The following is a 20,654-nucleotide window of genomic DNA, read 5'->3' as shown; positions in this document are numbered from 1 at the left end:
GGAAGCATCTTTGCTTCTTTTCCTCAAAGACCATCATGGCATATGGGGCACCCTCCTTAGAGGAATATCCCTGCTTACAGAGCCTACATAGAGGCTACTTCCTTTTTGATTGGCGATGACAGTTATGAGAGGTGTGAGTTCACTAATTGTCAGGGTATGTATTGGTTTTTAATTAAAAGCCATCCTTCCATCTAAAGATATGGAAATAAGAAATTTGGAAACTCTCTCAGGATTCTTTTTTTATTATTATTATTTTGTTATTTTCCTGTTCTGTTTTTCCTTGAATGAATCATGAGCATCCTTTTATGTTTGCATGTTTTGTTTTGTTTGAAGGAGTTGAAGCCTTTTGAAAGTTTTATGCAAAACAATGCAGCGATTGGTCCTGGTAGTGGTGAGAGTTAAGTGCACTAAGGGATATAGTACTTGAATTGTGAGAATATGAATATGTTGGTTTTCAGCCATGTGCTGGAGAATTAGGGCTAAAGCATTCCTTGAATCTAAATTCATAACTAGTTGCATTGGTAGGGGAACAGGACAGTTTGATCAAATCAGTGTGGAGGTTTAATTACAAAAAGGAGGGTTTTTTTAGTTTGTATAGAACTGTTTAGTAGTTGTGAAAGTATAATCTGCTGTTAATAGTAATGGAAAAATAGTAGAAGATGATACTTCATAAATTAACTTATGTCTTTATAGAGTTACGTGCAAAAAAACAAGAAAATCTTAAAAGCTGCCAAAGACTTGCCTCCTGATGCACTTATTATTGAATACAGAGGAAAGTTCATGCTGAGAGAACAATTTGAAGCTAATGGATATTTCTTTAAAAGGTTTGTTTATTCTAAATGTTCTAATAAGGTAACTTAAAATGCTGTTTTGCCAAACTCTTGCCTGAAGTACAAGTGGGCCTTTGTTACCAGCAGTGTCTTGCATTTTACTCTTGTCTGATTAAAAATAATTGCAGCTGGAATCTGGTCTCCCCTTCTCTTCTGGATATCCTTACGGATCTGCTTAGGAGTTAGTTTCCTTTTTCTTTGTTCTTCCCTGGTTATAGGATTCCTGCATTCTTAGTTGGCTCGTTGTGCACATTTAACTGGAGACTAGCATGTTCTACCATACTGAAATAATTCAGAAGGTAATGGCAAAGATGTTCTCTTTTTTGAGAGAAATAGTTTTTAAGTCCATTAGGCTGAGAACGGAATTGGACACAGGTGAACTTGGGGCCTTTTTACTGCCAGAATTCTCTAGTTGGTTGTTACTGAGCAACGTGTGACTGCTTTCTTCTTCCCGTGGATGATTTTCAGTGCCGCCACTAACTGCACAGACACACCTACTTGGGAAATTGCAAGCAGCCTGTTCGAGGAGAAGAGAGAACACAGAGCTTGTGCTCAGTAAAGATGGAAGGGTTCCCTGGCACTTGTAACAGCAGAACTTAATGCGTATCTCGGCAAAGTATTTAGATGCCCCCTTTCTTCAGGAGGGTTGGGTGCTAGTGATACTGCAGGGCAGTATTGTTAGGCAGCAATGTGGAGGTGTTATTTTATTCTGTTTTTTTAGATGATTCTGTGAGGCTTTGTACCTGAGTTTCATTTTAGGACCTGCAATAAGAAAAGTTTAAGAAAGATGAAGAATCTTAACCCTGTGTCTTCCACATCTAGTGCTTGCCCTGTTACTGTTCCTCCCTTTAGATCCTATGCAGAAGAATTACATTCAGGGCTGTAACTCAGACTTTCGGTTTTCCGAGAACACGTTTGGAGAACGTACCAGTTAAAATCATGAAGCTTAAATAAAATTGTGTCATTCTTGGATTAACCCATGAATTTGGTGTATCATGCCAAAAATCATGTTACAAAGCTAACTAGTGTGAAAAATAAGTGATATTTACCATCTTTAAAAATGATAAAATTCTGGTTTTCTTGTATCTTTTTCAGGCCATACCCATTTGTCTTGTTTTATTCCAAATTCCATGGGTTAGAAATGTGTGTTGATGCAAGGACTTTCGGAAATGAAGCTCGATTCATCAGGCGTTCATGTACACCAAATGCAGAGGTGAGCATGTACATAATGTTAAATTAGGTTTTATTTACTTGAAGTCCCCTTCTCCTTGAGTTTCCCAACTGATAATTTGAGTAATCCCTACAATTTCTATACAGGTGCTTTAAAAAAAACAACAACAACAACAACAAAAACCACAAAAACCCCAAACAAACAAAAAACCCCAAAACAAAACAAACAAACACACACCAAAAAAACCCAATTCATGATAATCTAATAATGTTCTTTTGAATATAGGTGAGGCATGTAATTGAAGATGGAACAATTCATCTTTATATTTACTCCATCCATAACATTCCAAAGGGAGCAGAGATTACTATAGCATTTGATTTTGATTATGGAAACTGGTAAGTATTTTGGGCATGCTGTTCTAAAACACATCTAATGCTTGTTAAGTTATGTTGTGATTCAGAGTGGCTTTGGTTTTTTTTCTGTCATTTACTTTCTTGCATGCTTTAATAACAGGGCTCCTTGAGCATTGTATTTACAATGAACGGGGGGGGGGGGGGGGGCAGGGTTTCTTCTGTATTTTTATTACTGCGTATCTGTTGCTAATTTCAGCAATGTTGCAGTTACTTATAAACAAGGTGGAAAAGATACAAACTTAGACGGATATGAATAAAGATGCACTATGAAAATTTATCATATATAGGTGTCCCATACTGTGGGGAGCGTAGAGGGAAGAAAATCTAGAACTATTTGGTAACGCCCTATTTATTTCAGAGTGTGTCTGTAGTATAACTTCAGGCAGACACTTGTCTGTGGATTTTAGTTATAAATCATGTTTGCTTAATGTGTGATTAAGAACGTTGAAATACACTGAATGCTTAGTGCCTTAGATTCCATAACTTATTACACATTTTCCTGAATATAGCTGCTACTCGGTTGATGAGTTGGGGAAGGGTCTAATAAACTGTTGCAATTATCTGTAAGCATCATTTTGAAATGGTAGAGGAAATAATCAGTTAAGTTCCACTCACATATGTAGGAACTGTTATTCAAACACCTCTTTGAAATCTGATGTCAAAATAAGGCCTTTGAGTGATATAATCTAGTAATGATTTCTTTTGGCTAGTAGGAAATGTTCTAGGGTATAGGTACATTGTGCAGGAACATCTAGGCTAATACTGACCTTGGAAACTGAAGCACTGAAGAGCCTATTTCTGTATGTGCACTTGGTCGGGTCCAGAAGCAGTCCAACTGTTTCACGTTTTCCTACACCAAGGTAATACACTTGTCTGTGATCTGCTCATAAGTCAGCTTGGGTGCAGTGCTGTGCAGACATGCCTTCACTGCTTCTGGACCTGAACTAGTTATGTCCATAGAGTACTACCTGTATTAATCAACTTGGGTTCAGACTGGCTCAAGATGCCTTGCACTGTTAAGTGTTGTAGACATACTCCTACATCCCTCACATGAAGACAACCTGAGAAATTGCCTGGTTGATAGGTTTTTTTGGGTTTTGTTACCTGTCCTTTTGAAAGTATGTAGTAGTTGTGTTTAGTACCTGGAGCTGGCAGCCTGTGTAAGTTGAATGTGTTTGAATAACAGGTCCTATGTATCCAAGTGGAACTTAAAATTGTGCAAAGTGACTCTTGAGTTCTTTCCAGTGTGCTCGTTCTGTAAATTGTGTCTGCTGTCTTTGCATAAAGCAAGAACTCTCCTTCCATGTGTCTGTTAATTTCCTTAATGTGGTGGTTATATATTTCTGCCCAGGATATGCTCAGGTTTTAGATGTCTTCTGTGTTTTAAGCAAATTCTGTTAATCAGTAGATGAGATTATTGAATTACAGCAATTTTGTATATTTTGGTGAAAACTTGAGTCAGGTGCTTTTAATATGCTTGGTTTGCATCATAGCAGATGTTTAATGTGAAATGTATCAGCTTGTGTGATTTAGTATTGGAAAGTCTCATTGCTGTACAGCCTAATCAAAATACGCCTTCTTGCATTTACTTTTAGTAAATACAAAGTGGATTGTGCTTGCCTCAAAGAAAATCCTGAATGTCCAGTTCTCAGACGTTCTGAGCCTACAGAAAACATCAATACTGGATATGAAACCAGAAGGAAGAAGGGAAAGAAAGAGAAAGATGTTTCAAGAGAAAAGGAGACTCAAAATCAGAACATCACATTGGACTGTGAAGGAGCAGCCACCAAAATGAAAATCGCAGATAATAAACAGAGGAAGCTTTCTCCCCTCAGGCTGTCCATTTCTAATAATCAGGTATTGACACAAAGATGATCAGAAAGAAAAACTTTTAAAAAACAAATACTCTCCTTTTGCAGTTATTAAAGGAATTCTAACAAGTCACTGAAAAGGAGTATGGAGATTTATCAAAAATTATAATAATGGATAAGTTGTCTAGATTTTTTTGTACTATTTTCAGTTTTCCTTAATTGTAGAATCATAGAATAGTTGAGGTTGGAAGGGAGCTTTAAAGGCCGTCTAGTCCAGCCCCCCTGCAGTGAGCAGGGACACGTTCAACCAGATCAGGTTGCTCACAGCCCCATCCAGCCTGGCCTTGAATGTTTCCAGGGATGGGGCATCTACCACCTCTCTGGGGAACTTGTTCCAGTGTTTCACCACCCTCATTGTAAAAAACTTCTTCCTTAAACCTGGTCTGAATCTGCCTCCTTTTAGTATAAAGCCATGACCCCTTGTCCTGTTGCAGCAGGCCTTGCTAAAAAGTTTGTCCCCATAATATTTGATTGTACTTAAAGCTATGTTGGTTCCCGTACCAGTTTTAACTACACATTTTTCCTCTGAATTTCTTTGTAGATCTGTAATGTGAAAGCCTCATGTCATGCTTTCAGGAGCTCCTAGTCCACCCTGAAGTGTCTTTTGGTTAGTTGTATATGTTACTCAGGAGTGTGGTATTTTAAACATAGCAATAAGTAGCCCTGCTCGTATAATAAATAAAACGTCAACCCAGAATAGTACTGGCTGCAGCTCTGTGTAGAAGATAAATAGAGTCTGGGGAGTTGGGAGGAGGAAGGTGTGTTTTGAAGCCAAATACTGGATAATAGGTGGATAGTATGGTAAAGCTACCTGGTAATATACCATGGCAGTCAATTCCAAATTAGTCTGTCGTGTAATATGTTAGTTTGAAAGAACTAGTGGGAGAGATCCATGAGATTAATTATTAACTTAATTTTGCGGAGCAGCTATTAAAGATAAATATTTAACATGAGAAGATGGTTACTTTCGCAACTATCTTTCTTTTCTTTCTTTTTGGGGGTGGTGGTGGATTTTTTTCTTCCTTGTATGGTGGTTTTTGATGATAATTTAGGAGCAGAGGAAAAGGAGTTATTCTGTGAGGGAGCCATTTCCAAGTTCCTAATCTTTTAACATCACTTAGGAGTGAAGGAAATAAGGTGAAAATGAGCGTATTGACCCCCAGTTTTCATAAGATGATCAAATTATTCTGGAGTTTTAGTAGCTAAGTAGCTTAAAAATGCTTGGAAGTCCAGAAGGCATGGCATGTGACTGTTACACGTTATGATCTCTAGAAGCAACATTTAAACTTTCTCATTTTAAGTGATTTTTTTGGCTTTTGTTTTGTTTTTAACAAGTGATAACTGGTATTTGGAATCTTCTCCTGAGCTTTTAACGTAATATACAGTGCTTATATAGAACAGTCACAGAAGAACGCGTGTTGTTTTTCAAAACTGAACTTAAAACAGTAGGAGTTGTGAGAAGAATAAAGCTGTTAAAATGTGTATCTAAAGATTAGAAGCCAGTCAATTAATAGCTTTTTTCCTGGTGTGAATATAGGTAAAGAAAGCATACAGGAAAATGTAAATGTACTTTTAAGACAAATGTTTAAAAAAATTTGTCTAGTCCATTATGTAAAAGTGAAATTGCTTATAGGACTAGTGAACACTTAACTCTTTTCAAAGTTATTGTTTCATGGTTTTTTTTCCCAAACAGAAAAACATTATTAAGTTAGCTAACTCGTGTTTCCTTATGGTATGGCACTGTCATTAAATTCTATAGTGAGAGTGTAAATGGAAAATGTGACTTCTAATATACTTTTGAGCTGAGAAGAACCTGTATATAATTGTCTGTTAACATCTCCTTTGATATTCACTCTGTTCACTCATGCCTTTTTTTTAGTGGGTATATGATGTACAGCTCCTAATTCTTTAACTGATTATAAAGTGGCTAGATCAGTGGCCAGTGTAAGTGCCCAAAAGTTTCTGTTGGTTTGGAAGTTCAGTTCTGGTACTTTTTTTAGTTGGTGGGGTGGGGGAGTGGGGATGGAACCCCAAAATTTCAATAAGAGCAGTATGCTAATGAAAAAAAGATACAGATGTGTCTAAGGTCAGAATGGAAAAGATCTAGTCACGTGATGATATTTACAGGTTTATACAAAGGTGCATGTGGATATTAGGGTTTTTTTACATTTTTGTCTTGATTTATTGGCTTGGTTACTTTTGATGTAATGATCTTGAGTGTTCCTAGTTCTGTGTGGCTTGTAGTTTTCCCTAGTTTGCAAGAGTAGTAGAGCTTCTGTAAAGCAGTCATTTCCATCTTTCAGGAGCCAGATTTTATTGATGATATAGAAGAAAAAACTCCCATTAGCAATGAAGTAGAAATGGAATCAGAGGAGCAGATTGCAGAACGGAAAAGGAAGATGGTAAGTTGGGAAGCAAGTAGCTGCCTAAAGTTGTCCCTAAGGCTTAGTGACACCTGCTCTTCCCATGCTAATTGCTGCCTTTTTGTAGGCTTGTAGAATCTGAGTATATATGAAGTCAGATCCTTATGTGAACTTCAACATAAAATGCAAAGCTTGCTATTTGAGAGCATTTTGTCTGGCTTAATCATTGCTTTCTGACAAAAACCTGCTTTTATCTTCAACTGTATATAATTTTCTATTGCCTTTAAAAAAGACATTGTAGAAATCCCCTAGATTTTATTTTCTTCACTCCATATTACTGCATGTTATTTGTAATGGCTATTTTATAGATAGTACTGGGAGTCAGGGTTTTTGCCTGACTGTTTTTTTGAGTTCTAAACTTGGAAAGCTGCAGAAATCCTAATTTTCAGAAGTTGGTAGAACAGTTTTACAGAAACTGTCATTTTAAAATGTGCTTTTCTTGTTACGCATTCAGAATGCGAGATACTTAAAATTACTAGTGAAATCAAAATCTTGGCCGAGTTGCATAATGGAATACTGATGTTTGGAAATTTCATTTTATTGTTTGTGCTCACAGAACTTCTAGTAAGTGGAGTTCAGGGTGGCACCAAAACTGTCTGCATCTGCCCAGACCTTAAAAAAATAAAGGGGGATGGTGTATACATTCCTTTTGGTCAGTATTTCCTACAACTCATGTCAGTAGCAAAATTGATGAGACTTGTGTTTATTAGACATCAGAAAGCAAAATCTGCTCAAGTAAAATTTACATTTTAATATGAAGTCTGAAGAATGATAGCATGAGCTCTAATATTAACATATAACAGTGTCTTGTCATCCTTTTGGGGAATGATTCTCATCAAACACTGTTGGATATATTGGTTTTGCTCCAGGGAACGTGCTGGCTTTTTTTTTTTTTTTTTTTTTTTGGCACTTTACATTTGTATTCTTTCTAAAGCAGAGCTTTCTGTGGAACTTAGTCACAACAAAGTTGCTGTAGTAGTTAAAACCGCAATTATTACCCTAGCTCTGTTATGACGATTGCAAATAACTGCAAGTTTGCCTGTGTTTTGCCAAGCAAACAGAGGCCGGTTTAGTGGCAAAACAGAGTTCCTCATTCACTCATATGAGCAATATATTTGTGGGTATTCTTCTTCCTTTGATATAAACACATTGTTGTTACCAATGCACTGTTGAGCTGCAGGCATTTATTAAAAAAAAAAGTTTGTAACAGAAGCTCCCAATTCTGCCACCTCTGTATTGTCTTAAGCAGAGCTCTGTGCAGATGAAGAGATTTGCCTCTCTACAGCACTGGGATCTGGATTACAGATAGAGTGTGTCTTAGCTTCTCTGTGTGACCTACTGTTACCTCATTTTGAAATAGCAATTCTTGGTTGTTGATTGTATGTTTTGATGTAGTGTTTGACACTTGGAAAATTGGGTCAGAGGATAATGGAGTTTCTGTTGTTGTTTCATACATATGTTAGTATTTCATATCTTTCTGGTCATTAGTGTTTCATTGTTTTTAAACACTACACATGCAAGTTAGTGGCTCAGAGCTATGTATTCTTTTTATGCTTATAGGCCAGTGATTTACTGGTAAATCACTATTTTTAGCAAGTTCTTAAATCCAAAGCAGGACCCTCTTCTCGTTTGTCAGGGTTAGTATGAATGCAAGCCTTTCTTCAGAAGTCTGTAACAATCGTAGTCATTGTAACATCTCCCTTTCCTCTGAGCTTCCACTGAAATTGATCTGCATGTCAACACACAGTGAACATGTTCTGAAGTACTTTAAAAAAAAAATAAAATTATTTACGTATTTACATATGTTGAAAGATTATGACTGAAACTTGATCATGATTATTATTAAATCCATCAGACAAGAGAAGAACGGAAAATGGAAGCTATCCTGCAAGCTTTTGCCAGACTAGAAAAAAGAGAAAAAAGAAGAGAACAGGCTTTGGAAAGAATCAGCACTGCAAAAACTGAGGTTAAATCAGAATGCAAGGAAGCACAGATTCTCAATGATGCTGAATTTATCCAGGTAGTTATATAGAACTCTTTTTTTTTTTTTTTTTTTAAACTAGCTTTTAACATGGCATATTTTATTGGTTTAGATGTTGAGCTGTACTTTAAGATGTATGAAATACTTTTTTTTTTTTTTTTTTTTCTCCCTCTGAACTTAAAATATATTTGACCAAAGTCTGTATAGTTCTTTGACATTATATTGTGTTGGCTCCTGATTCCCCCACCCCAGGAAAATATGTATAGAATTCATTTATGAGGAATTTCAGTTACATTAGTTTATGCGAATGTGCACACACGCCCACCAGCTGTATAATTTGGTTTCTCTTTGAAATTCAGGATGGGAGGTGTTTTCTGATGCTGACTTTAGCCACCGGAGGTGACTTTCCTTAGGCACCCTCTATAACCAGTGGAGAACAATTTGCTGCTTTAGTGGGTTATTCAGGAACAGATTATAATCCTCTCTTCTCTTTTAAAGGAAAGTAATTACTAAGGCGTAGTTTGTTCTGAGTTTTTGCAGATTATGTTCTAGAAACAATTTCTTACTCTGATGTTGCTGGATACTAGTATGCTTCTTACCTTGCAAATACCCTACAGATTCTCAGTTCAGGTTGTTTCCCTGGATAGTACCTGTCAGCATGCTGTTAAGTACCTTTTTTGACAATGCTAAACGCTTAGTAAACTGTAAATTAGGAAAAGGATATTGAACTAAAAGACATCATGATGTAAGCAGCTGATTTCTAGCTTATAGATGAATGAATGTGGTATGGCAGTTCTTACACAAACTGGTGATCTGACCAGTGACTGGTGTGTGTGTGAATACTCTGCCAATGGTGTATCAGGTGCTTGGGAGGAAAATACAGGAAATGTTGTAGTTTGCCTTGAAGAAGGACAGAAATACTATCTCTGAAGTACTTTATTTCTAAGGATAAAAATGAGAGGCTTTTTGGACCTGTAAAGGAAGGGGGAACTGACATTTTGTTTTAAGATGTGTAGCTTTACATGTGTGGGGGATCTGTTTACTAGACTTTTATTTTGTACCAGGAACCAGCGAAAGAAGAAACTGCCACCAAGCCTACCCCAGCCAAAGTTAATAGAGCTAAACAGAGGAAAAGCTTCTCACGAAGTAGAACTCACATTGGACAACAACGTAGACGACACAGAACTGTCAGCATGTGTTCAGATATCCAGCCATCTTCTCCTGACGTGGAAGTAACCTCACAACATAATGAAACTGAGAATGCTGCACTGGTAGCTGAGCCTGAAACAGAAACTGTTGTTACAGAAATGGTTACTGAAACAGAAGCTCCAGCACTTAATAAATGCCCTACTAAGTATCCTAAAACAAAGAAGGTAAGTCTCTTAAGAGATGGGGAGAAGAGGATGGGCTTTAACAGGGTTTTAAAAAATTATAGGCTGCTGCATCACTATGCAACTATATATAGATTCTTTTAAAAAATGTTGACTCGTTGCTTTAAAAATCACCATTACGTAGCCACTGACTGGTAATAAATTCAGAGATTAAAAAAGGTATGTGCAACATCCATTAGCAGAAGTTATTTTGGATTTTAAGAGACTTCCAAAATACATCTTCCAGAACAAATTTGCAACAACTGTTTTCTAAGGGAAGTACTTTCTAAATGGACTGAAATAATATACATAACCAAAACACAATTAAAGCTGTTAATTTAAAAGGGAAAAAAAAAACCACCCAACAATAGTTGCCTTTGTTCATCATATGCTTTGGAAGGTATTTTAATGGTAGCAAACAATACCTCAAAGGAAGTCAGTAACTTCTAGTACTTCTGAGATGTCTGTTCTGAAGTGAATGGATTTAAACACTCAAAATTTATGTGCATGTTTGGAGGGAAGATTCTTTACTCTCTTTAGAGCTTTGTTTTTAAATTTGTTTTTATTGGACTGCATTGCAAAAAGCTTGAAGAATTGCCACAATATTTAAAGACACTCAAAAAAATCTTAAATCTGCAAGTGTGAATAAAGCAGCAGAACTTTCTGCTTTAAAATTCTACAGGCTGAATTGACAAGTGACTTTTTTTCAGCGTGCTTTACAAGTTCTTCCGAAAGTTTTATTTGGTGGAGGAGAAGGAGGGGAAGTCATAGGCTGAAACTTCTTATCAAATGAACAATAGCAATTTCATCTCAAACCCGTAAACATATTTAAATTTTTTTTTTTTCAAAAGGCACCTGAGTCATCCAGTAACACTGCTTATTGCATCAGTTTATCTCCCCCTCTTATCAGAGGGGAGACTAGAATCTTTCTTCCTTTTTTGTGTGTTGCATACCAAAAAAGAAGGAAGATATCCGAGAAGTCTGAATTTTACTGCACTTTTTTGCTGTTTCATAGTATTAAGGATAAAAGTCTGTGAAACGTCTCATTGCATTGTACCCAATGTACCTTAAGTGAGGAGTAAGTCCTGCTTTAAAAATGAATTAATGAATATAAATAGGTTTGTAAAAGACGAGCAACTTAAATATATTATGATAATCTGTTTTAAAGCCTTAATATCATATTAATAATGTGCTGGTTTTGCATGTCCTTTAATTTTGTTGAACCATTGTAAAATTTAGGAGGTTAGTTTCTCTGTTAATAGGAACTAAAATCCACTGGCATGTTTTTCAGAAACACTGAACTAGCTAGGAAAGAGTACCCTTTTTTGACAAGTGTGCCTTAGTAAATGTGTTGTAATTTAATACAACTACAATAGTGAAGGATGTTCAAGGTGTCTGCCTGACATGTTGACTGAAGCACAGCCCTGACAGTACAGGTATCTGATGAGGAGTTTACTTAACTTTGTTGTATTAATGCTACACTATTTCCCCTCAGCTTAGGTGCTCAGGAACAAGTTTAAAATTTGTCTTGGAATTCTGTTAATAAATTCACGTCGTAAGTACACTTGATCTGGGCACTTGTATAGTACATTCAGTGATGCTTAAATAAAAAAGAACTAAATGCTAGCTTTCCAAACAAACAAACAAAAAAAGCCCAAACCAACCCCAAAACAAAAAAAACCCCCACACAACCAGAACCAAAAAGCAGAACCCCCAGAACTTCGGTATGTAGAACAAATCTATACTGATTCCTTCTGCTGTCCCTGTTATTTCACTAAAACTGTCCTCATTCTTGCCCTGTGTATTCTTAAACTTACAGCCTGGAAACCAGCTGTTTTCTGGTTTGTGTAACAGTCGACTAGGTGAATAATTAAGACTAAAAAATTTCTAAAAGCCACTGATAAAAACACTCATAAACCACTAATTTTTTCTCTCTCTCTGTTTAGCACTTGGTCAGCGAATGGTTAAGTGAAAAGAGTGATAAAACAGGGAAGCCTACAGACAGTCCATCAGAAAGGCCTCTACGCATAACTACCGACCCTGAAGTTCTGGCTACTCAACTGAATTCTTTACCAGGTCTCACTTACAGTCCACATGTGTATTCAACTCCAAAGCACTATATTCGTTTTACTTCACCATTCCTTTCAGAAAAGAGGAGGAAAAAAGAACCTGTGGAAAACATTACTGGCTCTTGTAAGAAGGTAATGCTTCCCTTCGTTATGGTTCCCCATCCCATATTAATTACAAACAAGTCTATTTGGTAGCACAAATTCAGGCAGAAAAAAAGCTAGTTGGCAAACCAGTTCTGTCATGCGTAAAATGCATTTTGAAACGTTAAGTCACTGATTTCAACTTGTTTTATTACAGCGTTGGTTGAAGCAGGCTTTGGAAGAAGAAAATTCAACAATGATTGATAGATTTAATTCACCATCACAAGAGAGATCTAGAAGTCCAGCCATCAACGGTGAAAATAAAAGTCCTTTATTACTGAATGACAGCTGTTCCTTATCAGGTGAAGCTTTTACTAATATAGTACATAAGAGCTATGTCGAAGTAGTTAAATGTGGAAGACCGTGGTTCTTAAAGTCATGAGTTAATGAAAATTCCAGGGGTATTTGGCACAGTTTTCTGGTACTTTCTTTGAAATAAATGCTTAGCTGCATAGTGCTTGGGATTTTTCCCCCTTTAATGTATAATTGATACTAGATAAGTAACCCACCATGTCTCATAGTGTTTACAGTCAACAAATGACTAATGTTTTAGACTATGAATATTAAGAGGTTAGATTATAAATTAATTTTCCATGCTGTTCTATATATTCAGAATTCCTTTTAAATTCAGTGGGCCTGTGTTGCACACAGGGGAAAAGCTGTGTAGTCATTTAGGCATAATACAAAATGGGAACATGCTAAAAACTAAACACGCTTCTGTAAGGATGTGGAGCGTATCAGATGATTTCTGTGTACAGTCCTGAACTTGGAATTCCCACTTTTTAGCTGAAGAGTCTTACAAATGCATAGAAGTTGGCTTTCCCTTTTCTGGAAACATAGACAGTTCTTCCCATCATCCTAGCACACAAATTTCAGTTACTGGTATATCTGTAGGCTAAAAGTTTATTTTTCAGGAAGTTTGTAGGCTGTTAAGAGTTCATCTTTCAGGAAGCCTGCCCCTAAGAGATTTTTGTAATCTTACTAATTTTTTAATGCAGAGTTGGTAATTTCATTACATCAAGTACATAAACAACTGTAAGTCATGACTACATGTAGCTCTCTTCTAGCTTTTTTCCCAATTTTAACCCACAGATCTAACCACACCACTAAAAAAACGAAGACTGTATCAGCTGTTGGAGTCTGAATTCTCAGAAACCTCCACACCTACTCCTTCTCCGTACGCCACACCAACTCATGCTGACATCACTGCTTCCGAGCCATCATTGTTTGCTACTCCTCCTAGGGTAAAAACAGAAGATGAAGCTTGTAGAAATGGTTACAAACCCATATATTCGCCAGTTACTCCTGTAACTCCATGTATACATGGAAATACCATGCACTTTGAGGTGAGATTTATAATGAATTTCAGTGTGTTCAGAGAATGTGTTTAGACATTCTAATGTAAATCAGTATTTGTACTCCTGCCACAAGGGGGGGTTTATGTTTCTCCAGGCTAAAAAAAGAAATTGACTTGCAATTTCTTCTTATTTATTTAGAATATTTCCTCACCTGACAGTTCCCCAGAAATAAAAAGGCGAGCTTACAGTCAAGAGGTAAGGGTATTTGCCAAAATGCAAACGGTGTCTTGATTGCACCTGTATGGCTGCACTGTTCTTAGTAAATGCTCTTCACCAGCCATTGCAAGTTTCCTGGAATGTACAGGTTTTATTTGGTTATTAATGTATATTTCCACTTTACCTATTTCATTTTCTATTTTAAACTGTTTTCTCTCTCCTCTTTTTCTGTGTCACGTAAAAATCCTGATGGCTGTCATGGAAAGGAGTAACTACGGCAATTTATAGACAAAACCAGAAAAACAACACTTCTGCTTTTCAGGCTGTAGTTAGATTTAAATTGACACTTCTCCTTGTTACCAGCATCTCTTCACTGCTTTTGTTGAGCCTAATTATGCTCAGAGTGAGAGAGCAGAGCAGAAGGGTAATAAATGGGTTTAGGTGGATGAGTTCAGGTGCAGCCAGCGCTGTTGGCATGCGCCTGGGTGCTCCCAGCGGGGGGTGAGGATGTGTGGTGGCCAGCGTGGCTCTGAAACAGGAGAACGCCCATGGGACCTGGAGCTGTGTGTGATAACACAATTTGCATAAAAGTGTTGAACTATACATAAACTTAATGGCACCCAAAAGGAAGAGGTAAAAATAAGTAACGGTAAAAATAAGTAACAGTAAAAAGATTTTGTGGGTTATACTAAGGGAGACTTTCACTTCTGGTGAGTCACGTAAATGAATGATCCAGATACTCTCCCCTGGGAGTTAAGCACATATATGTATAATTTTTTTTTTAGGTAAAAATCTTGACAAATGTTGAAATACACAAAAACTTTTATACAATCATAGCTGTCAGCTGAATTTAACAATTACTTCTAAACTACTGTAATTGAATATTTTAATGTTTATCTGACTCAAAAAGAGGGGTTTTACTTAGGAACTTTTGCTTTGTAATACAAATAACTTAAAAAGGATTAATGAAAACCTTAAAACATGTTGGTTTAGAAAAGATACTTCCACCCATGGATATGTGCAGTTAATACAGTTTTAAGAAGTGCAAAAGTCAGTTTCTTTAACTTAAGAACACTTTTTAATTCTCTCTACAGAATACTGGTTTTAATATTGTCTTAAAATTCTGAAGTGTCTCAGAAAACCTTTTTTTTTCTTTTCTTTTTTCTTTTTTTTTTTTTTTTTTTCCCCTTCTTCAAACAAATGTTTTGACTCTAAGGATCCCTTTTATGTTAAATAAGCAAGTGCTTTGTAACTTCTTGGCCAGGGACTTGCTCCTGTTAAAGCTCCTCCCTTTCCTCTGCCAGTCATAAATAAAACCTGGCATTTAAAGTTTATTTTGACTTTGGTTAATGTGCATTTTATTAAAATGCCTTTACCTAATACATGGCAATAGTAGAAATAAGTGTCTGGCTGTAGAACCGTCTCTTAAAAATAGATAAATTCATGGTACTGGAAGGCCTTTAATCCCTCTTAAAGGCACAACTGAACGTCAGAATAGTTGTAGTTTTGTTGCAGTATGGAAAAATAGTTGATGTGCTTTTTCTTCACACAGGGATATGACAGAGCGTCGATTCTAGCACTGAATTCTTTCAGAAATTCCAACCTGACAGAAATGGGCCTGCAAGAAATAAAGACTATTGGATATTCCAGTCCAAGGAATAGGACTGATGTCACACGGCAGTGCACTGGAGAAATGGAATCTGTGTCAGACCTCCAGCTGGGACTCGAAGTAATTGAGCAAAGTGCACTGCATAAAAACCTGGAAGCCCCCCCACATGATAGGACTGATTCAAACAGCCAATTAGAAACTGCTCATTGTGGACGGGGCACAATTTATTCTTCCTGGGTAAAAAGTCCCGACAGGACAGGTGTAAATTTCTCAATGAATTCTAATTTGAGGGACTTGACCCCTTCACATCAGTTGGAGGTAGGAGGTGGATTCAGAATAAGCGAGTCAAAGTGCCTGATTCAAGACGATGCTAGAGGCATGTTCATGGAAGCATCTGTTTTTTGTACTTCAGAAGATGGAATTGCATCTGGCTTTGGAAGGACTGTCAATAACGACAACTTGATGGATGGAAATTGCACACCCCAGAATCCTCCACAAAAGAAAAAGGTTGTAATTTTAAGAATCATTTGGTCTGTCGTACATAGTCTGCTAATGGTATTTCTAGAACAGAATAATAATAAACAACTGATGGCTCATCTTTAGATACTACAATGTAGTAGACATTATTCAGGGGAAATAATGAAAAGCAAAGAGTAAAGCTGCATACACCCATTAGGAAATTTATTTTTTCCAAGTAATAGATACAAATTCACTTCTATTTCGTATGAGTCTTAAGTGAATTGCTCAATAAATAATTGCTTTCAGGTTTGAAAATGGTTGCTTATGGCACCAAGTATTATAGTATTCTGCACTAGCGTCATAGAGATCATATACTCTGAACATCTGTTATGAATTACTGCAAGAAATTGCACTAACAGAGTTATGATACTGAGACTTTAAAATTCCAGTTTTTATATACTTAAGGTATCTTGGTTTCACTGTTGGAACTACACAGAAATCCTTAGTTTCAAGAACTCTTTTCTTGGCTTCATTTCTTTTTTTATAAAATACTGTGTTTGAAAAATAAGCACAATCTAAATTTGCTACTCTCATGAAACAGTTCTTGTAGGTAAGTTGTGTGGTCATGGGCAACTCGAACCAGAACTGGAAGTTACCCTGCATAACTGTCTTTGACTGCACTTTACTGTCAGGTTAGACCCATGATTCTTCCTCCAGTTCTCCATCAGAACTGGATTTTTGATTACTTTGCTTCAAACTGAGACATAACTGAAGCAAGATAGTAGGAGCTCTGTTCTTACCTGGTCCTGACCCTGACAGTTGTATAGATCCCATGCGTGTTACTGTAGCTCTGCTGTTTTGGCAAAGCCAAAAAAACATAAAAGAAGCTAAAATTTCTGTAGCTTCTCGTTTTTCTTTGTCTGAAGGTTAAATTAATTTCTTTTTAAGTCCCAGCAACACTTAGTGCTTCAGTAACCCTCCCCCCTTTCTCTTGCTGACAAGGATTCTTCCAGGTTGTTACTGCTGAGGGCTTATGCTATGCTAATCCCTAAATGAGGAAAGGTGTGGCTTCCCTTGACACCCCCCCCCCCCACACCCCCCCCCCCCCCCCACCCGATTCCTGTCTAAAAGTCTCTGTTTGAAGAAACAACCAGAGAAAATTGTAGCTGTACCCCTGAAATAATGGGGTTTAGGCTTCCCAAGGATACACAAAAAAGGCAACCTTTTACAGTGTAAAAAGGGGGGGAAATCTCACCTAAGGAGAAGGTGAGAATTCAGGAATTTTGTAGGAGAATAATAGAAGCCTTTCCCTAGGATGACATAAGACATGACTGTCTTTATGCAGTTGTTAAAGGAGGTTTTTCCATATTTCAGCATTTCTATGGGCATTTTCTCCTCTGTTTTTCTCTCACCATTGTACAAGTTCATCTCATTTCAATATAGTCCTGTATGTAGTGGCTACACTGCACGGATTTCATCCATTCTTAACGCTTAAGCATTCTTTAAAGCAATACTCTTCCAGGGATCCTAATCATGTGATGTGGAAATAATATAAATTATTTCAAAGCAAGGTCAGTTCTTAACCTAAACTTTATTTTATGAAAAATCAAATATTTTTAACTGCTCTTACCCTGACATATAGATGAGTCTTTAATGGATAGAACTGTTTAAAAACAAACAAAAAACCCTAGGACTGCAAACAAAGCAGGCTGCCTTGGTTTCTCTCTCTGTGTACAAACATGTCCACTTTTATTGAGGACTAAGCCAGTTAAACATGAATTTTTTTTTCATTGTTCCACTTTAGTTTCTTGGTTTGGATGCTGTATGATTCAGAGTAGGTTGCTGATAACTAAAACAAAAGATACAAAGACATTAAATGTCATTTCCACCAAACTAGTTTCCTTACTTAATAAAGTAGGTCTGAAGGTCAGTATTTCAGCTTTCTGCTTCAAATCCTGAAGATACATGGTGAAACGTGAAAATTTATTTTTCTCACTGAAGGTAACATACTAACACGGAAACTGTTTTCTATTCTATAGAAGCTTCTGTGTAGTGTTTTTATATACCTATATACGTATACATATATATATATATATATATATGTGTATATATATATATAAAGTAGAAACCACTTTTCCCTGCATGTGTCATTGGTTTTGGTAATAAACTTTACCTGGAATTTAGAATTAAAAGATGTTCTTAATGGATCTTTTTTAGAGTGCAGTAAAGACACAAATAAAAATAAACTGGGAAAAGAATGAAAGTTTAAGTTGCTAATTCTATATGTTAAGAAAAACATATGAAGAGCTTAGAGAATCCTCTGATTTCTGCAGTAGATTGAAGCAGAAGTGTGGTGGGTTTTCCTTACGAGGGAGTCGGACCGAGAGCAGGATGTGACATCTCTTAAAATCAGCTTTGCTGTATCAGTATACTATTACTAATGCTGCAGTTCAGGAAAAAGCGTAAAGTCCCTTGTAGCTTCAGCCAACAGTGTGATGTCAGCAGCGAATCTTTGGCTGACCTGCATCATCTTCTGCTTCTTCCCAGAGGCAAAATGCATACTTCCTTCTCTTGGAAGAAGCTTTTCTTTACATTGTCCTCATAGTCATAGCTGCTCAGTACTCTGTAAATTCACTGTAGATGTGGTGAAATATCTTCAATTAATCTATCTATCTCCATTTTCTTTTAGACCCAAGTAAGTGGTATGTCTTACTGAAAGAATATATGTAATTGGAAGCGTCAGAAAGGAAACAAGTAAACTTCCCTTCTAATGTTTGTTTTGGTTGGTTTTTTTTTTGTTTTCTCTGTAGGTATCCTTATTAGAATACCGTAAGAGACAACGAGAAGCTAGAAAAAGTGGCTCAAAGACAGAAAACTTCCCCCTGGTTACTGTATCTCCTCATGCTGCTGGTGGAGGAAATATAAGTAGTAACAACGGTGCTAATGATGGGTATAACAACAGTGGTGAAAATGGGGAGCAAACTGATAACGCTGCAAGCCTGCCTTTACCACTGCCAACTACTGTTTATAATGCAGCTCCAGAAGACGTTGGCAACAACTGTGCAATTAAGGAATCTTCTTCCAGTGAGAAGAATGAACCAGAAGTTCAGTGGTAAGCCATGAAACGATAGGACTAAAGTGCTGAAGAATTGTTTACTTAATTCTGTCTTTCCTAGTTTTTGTTGATAAGGGTGCAGTTGCAGATTACTGATTGGAAGCCCTTCTTGCAGATTAGTAAAGAGTTGTCTTACCTTTTTCCTCAGAAATACAGCAGATACCTCATTAGAATATATGAAAAATTACCCATAAGATACTGGTTAACTTATTTTCATTCTGCTTTGCTTTTTTATTTTCTAAGAGCAAAATAGGTATTGGTTTGAGCAAGACAGGTTGCTTGGGTCTGTAGATTATAAAATTGTGTAGGTAAAGTACAGTTGTAAATCTGTAGAAAATGGTTATCAGTGGGTAAGCGTGCTCCGTCCTCCACTGCACCAGTCGGGCTGTGCATGCTGGCTGAGGGGTGTGGAGGAGGGAGCAGCAGTAGGATGGAGAGGGTGCTGTAACGGCTGAGAGAGAGTCAAGTCCAATTCTCAGCATGACCTTGGCTCTGCACTCCCTTCCTTGTATCTCCACTGCTTTGTCTGTGGGACGAGGAGAGTATTTTTCATCTTAAATCTCAAAACTTTTCCAAAAGTACTGTAGGGGAGAAGGGCAGAACAGGAGGGTAACCTGTATTGATTCGCAAAAGCTTCTAGAAGACTTCAGGAAGTCTTGTGTTTTTCGGTGATGTGGGCTGGAGTGTGTTTGTGATATTTGCAGTGTGCAGGGCTGCATGCAGTCTGCCTAACGGTTCCTTCTGCTCAGGTGGAGAGCCTGTGGTGATACTTGCATCGATGTTTATGATCACTAAATGGTTCCCCTGTGTGCAGACCATATGCTCTGTTGGATGCCATGCCAGATACTCCCAACAACCAAAAATCCTGGGGAGAGAGACAGTGTGAAGGGGGATGAGAGAGAACGATTTCAGTCTGTATAAACTTTGCACGGTATTTTCCACTGCCTTTTTGGTAGCCTTAAGGTAGATGGTCAGCTGTGGTGACGCTGTCTCCAAAACGTTACTAGCACAAAACAAACCCTGCAGATGCTCTTTGTGCTGTAGTGAAGGCCTAACAGTGTTGGGGATGAACACAGGCTGAGGAGTTGAACATCCTTCTGCTCAGATGCTCCAGCTATTTCAGAATAGAAGGATTTTGTAGAGCCAGTTGAAGAGATAACAGAAGTGCAGTCTTCAGAGTTTCACTGAAAAGGGGCTGCAAGTTCACTGTGCAGAAACTAGCGTACTGTATTGTAAGCGAAGAATGTGGAAAATGGGCTAAACAGGGAAGAATTCATTAGTAAGTTTTTGCAGTAATCCTGCAGACAGCACCAAAGTTTATTTTAGTACAACAGTATTGTAGAGTAATGCCGTATGTTCTTGCCTGAAAGAAAAATTGAGTTTTATAGAATGCTGTCATTTATGTTCTTCTTTATCAGATTGTGATTGTCAGATATAATTGATTATAAGAGAGAAGATAGGACTGTCATTTCATACCCACTATCTGGCAAGTTAAATGTAGTAGCTTAAACAGAGATACATCTGTGGTTGTGCAGTATTTACAACTATGGATCCAGTATAAAAGAGCAAAGTCTTTTTAAAAAAAAAAAAAGACTATTTCCAGCTTTGGAATAAGAGAGTTTTCTACAAATGGAGAATATGAAGCAGTACCTGCAATCTTTATTTTTTGAAGTGTAGTTTTTGACTTT

The 20,654-nt window shown here is 37.1% G+C and overlaps 1 protein-coding gene across 1 annotated transcript in view; it reads left to right on the top strand.

Annotated features, from left to right (window-relative positions):
* Nucleotides 1-20,654, top strand: part of KMT2E (lysine methyltransferase 2E (inactive)) — a 64,343-nt gene that overhangs the window by 39,245 nt on the left and 4,444 nt on the right. Inside the window, 13 exon segments of the mRNA XM_082309453.1 lie at nt 694-824; nt 1,926-2,043; nt 2,287-2,396; nt 4,010-4,271; nt 6,589-6,687; nt 8,564-8,728; nt 9,754-10,062; nt 12,006-12,260; nt 12,427-12,571; nt 13,362-13,615; nt 13,766-13,822; nt 15,336-15,899; nt 18,662-18,963. Of these exon segments, the coding sequence (XP_082165579.1) occupies nt 694-824; nt 1,926-2,043; nt 2,287-2,396; nt 4,010-4,271; nt 6,589-6,687; nt 8,564-8,728; nt 9,754-10,062; nt 12,006-12,260; nt 12,427-12,571; nt 13,362-13,615; nt 13,766-13,822; nt 15,336-15,899; nt 18,662-18,963 (2,771 nt within the window).

The sequence above is a fragment of the Platalea leucorodia genome (assembly GCF_965183815.1).
Source record: "Platalea leucorodia genome assembly, chromosome: 4".
Taxonomy (NCBI): domain Eukaryota; kingdom Metazoa; phylum Chordata; class Aves; order Pelecaniformes; family Threskiornithidae; genus Platalea; species Platalea leucorodia.
The sequence above is the reverse complement of the archived record's forward strand: the minus strand, read 5'-3'. Positions and strand labels throughout refer to the sequence as shown.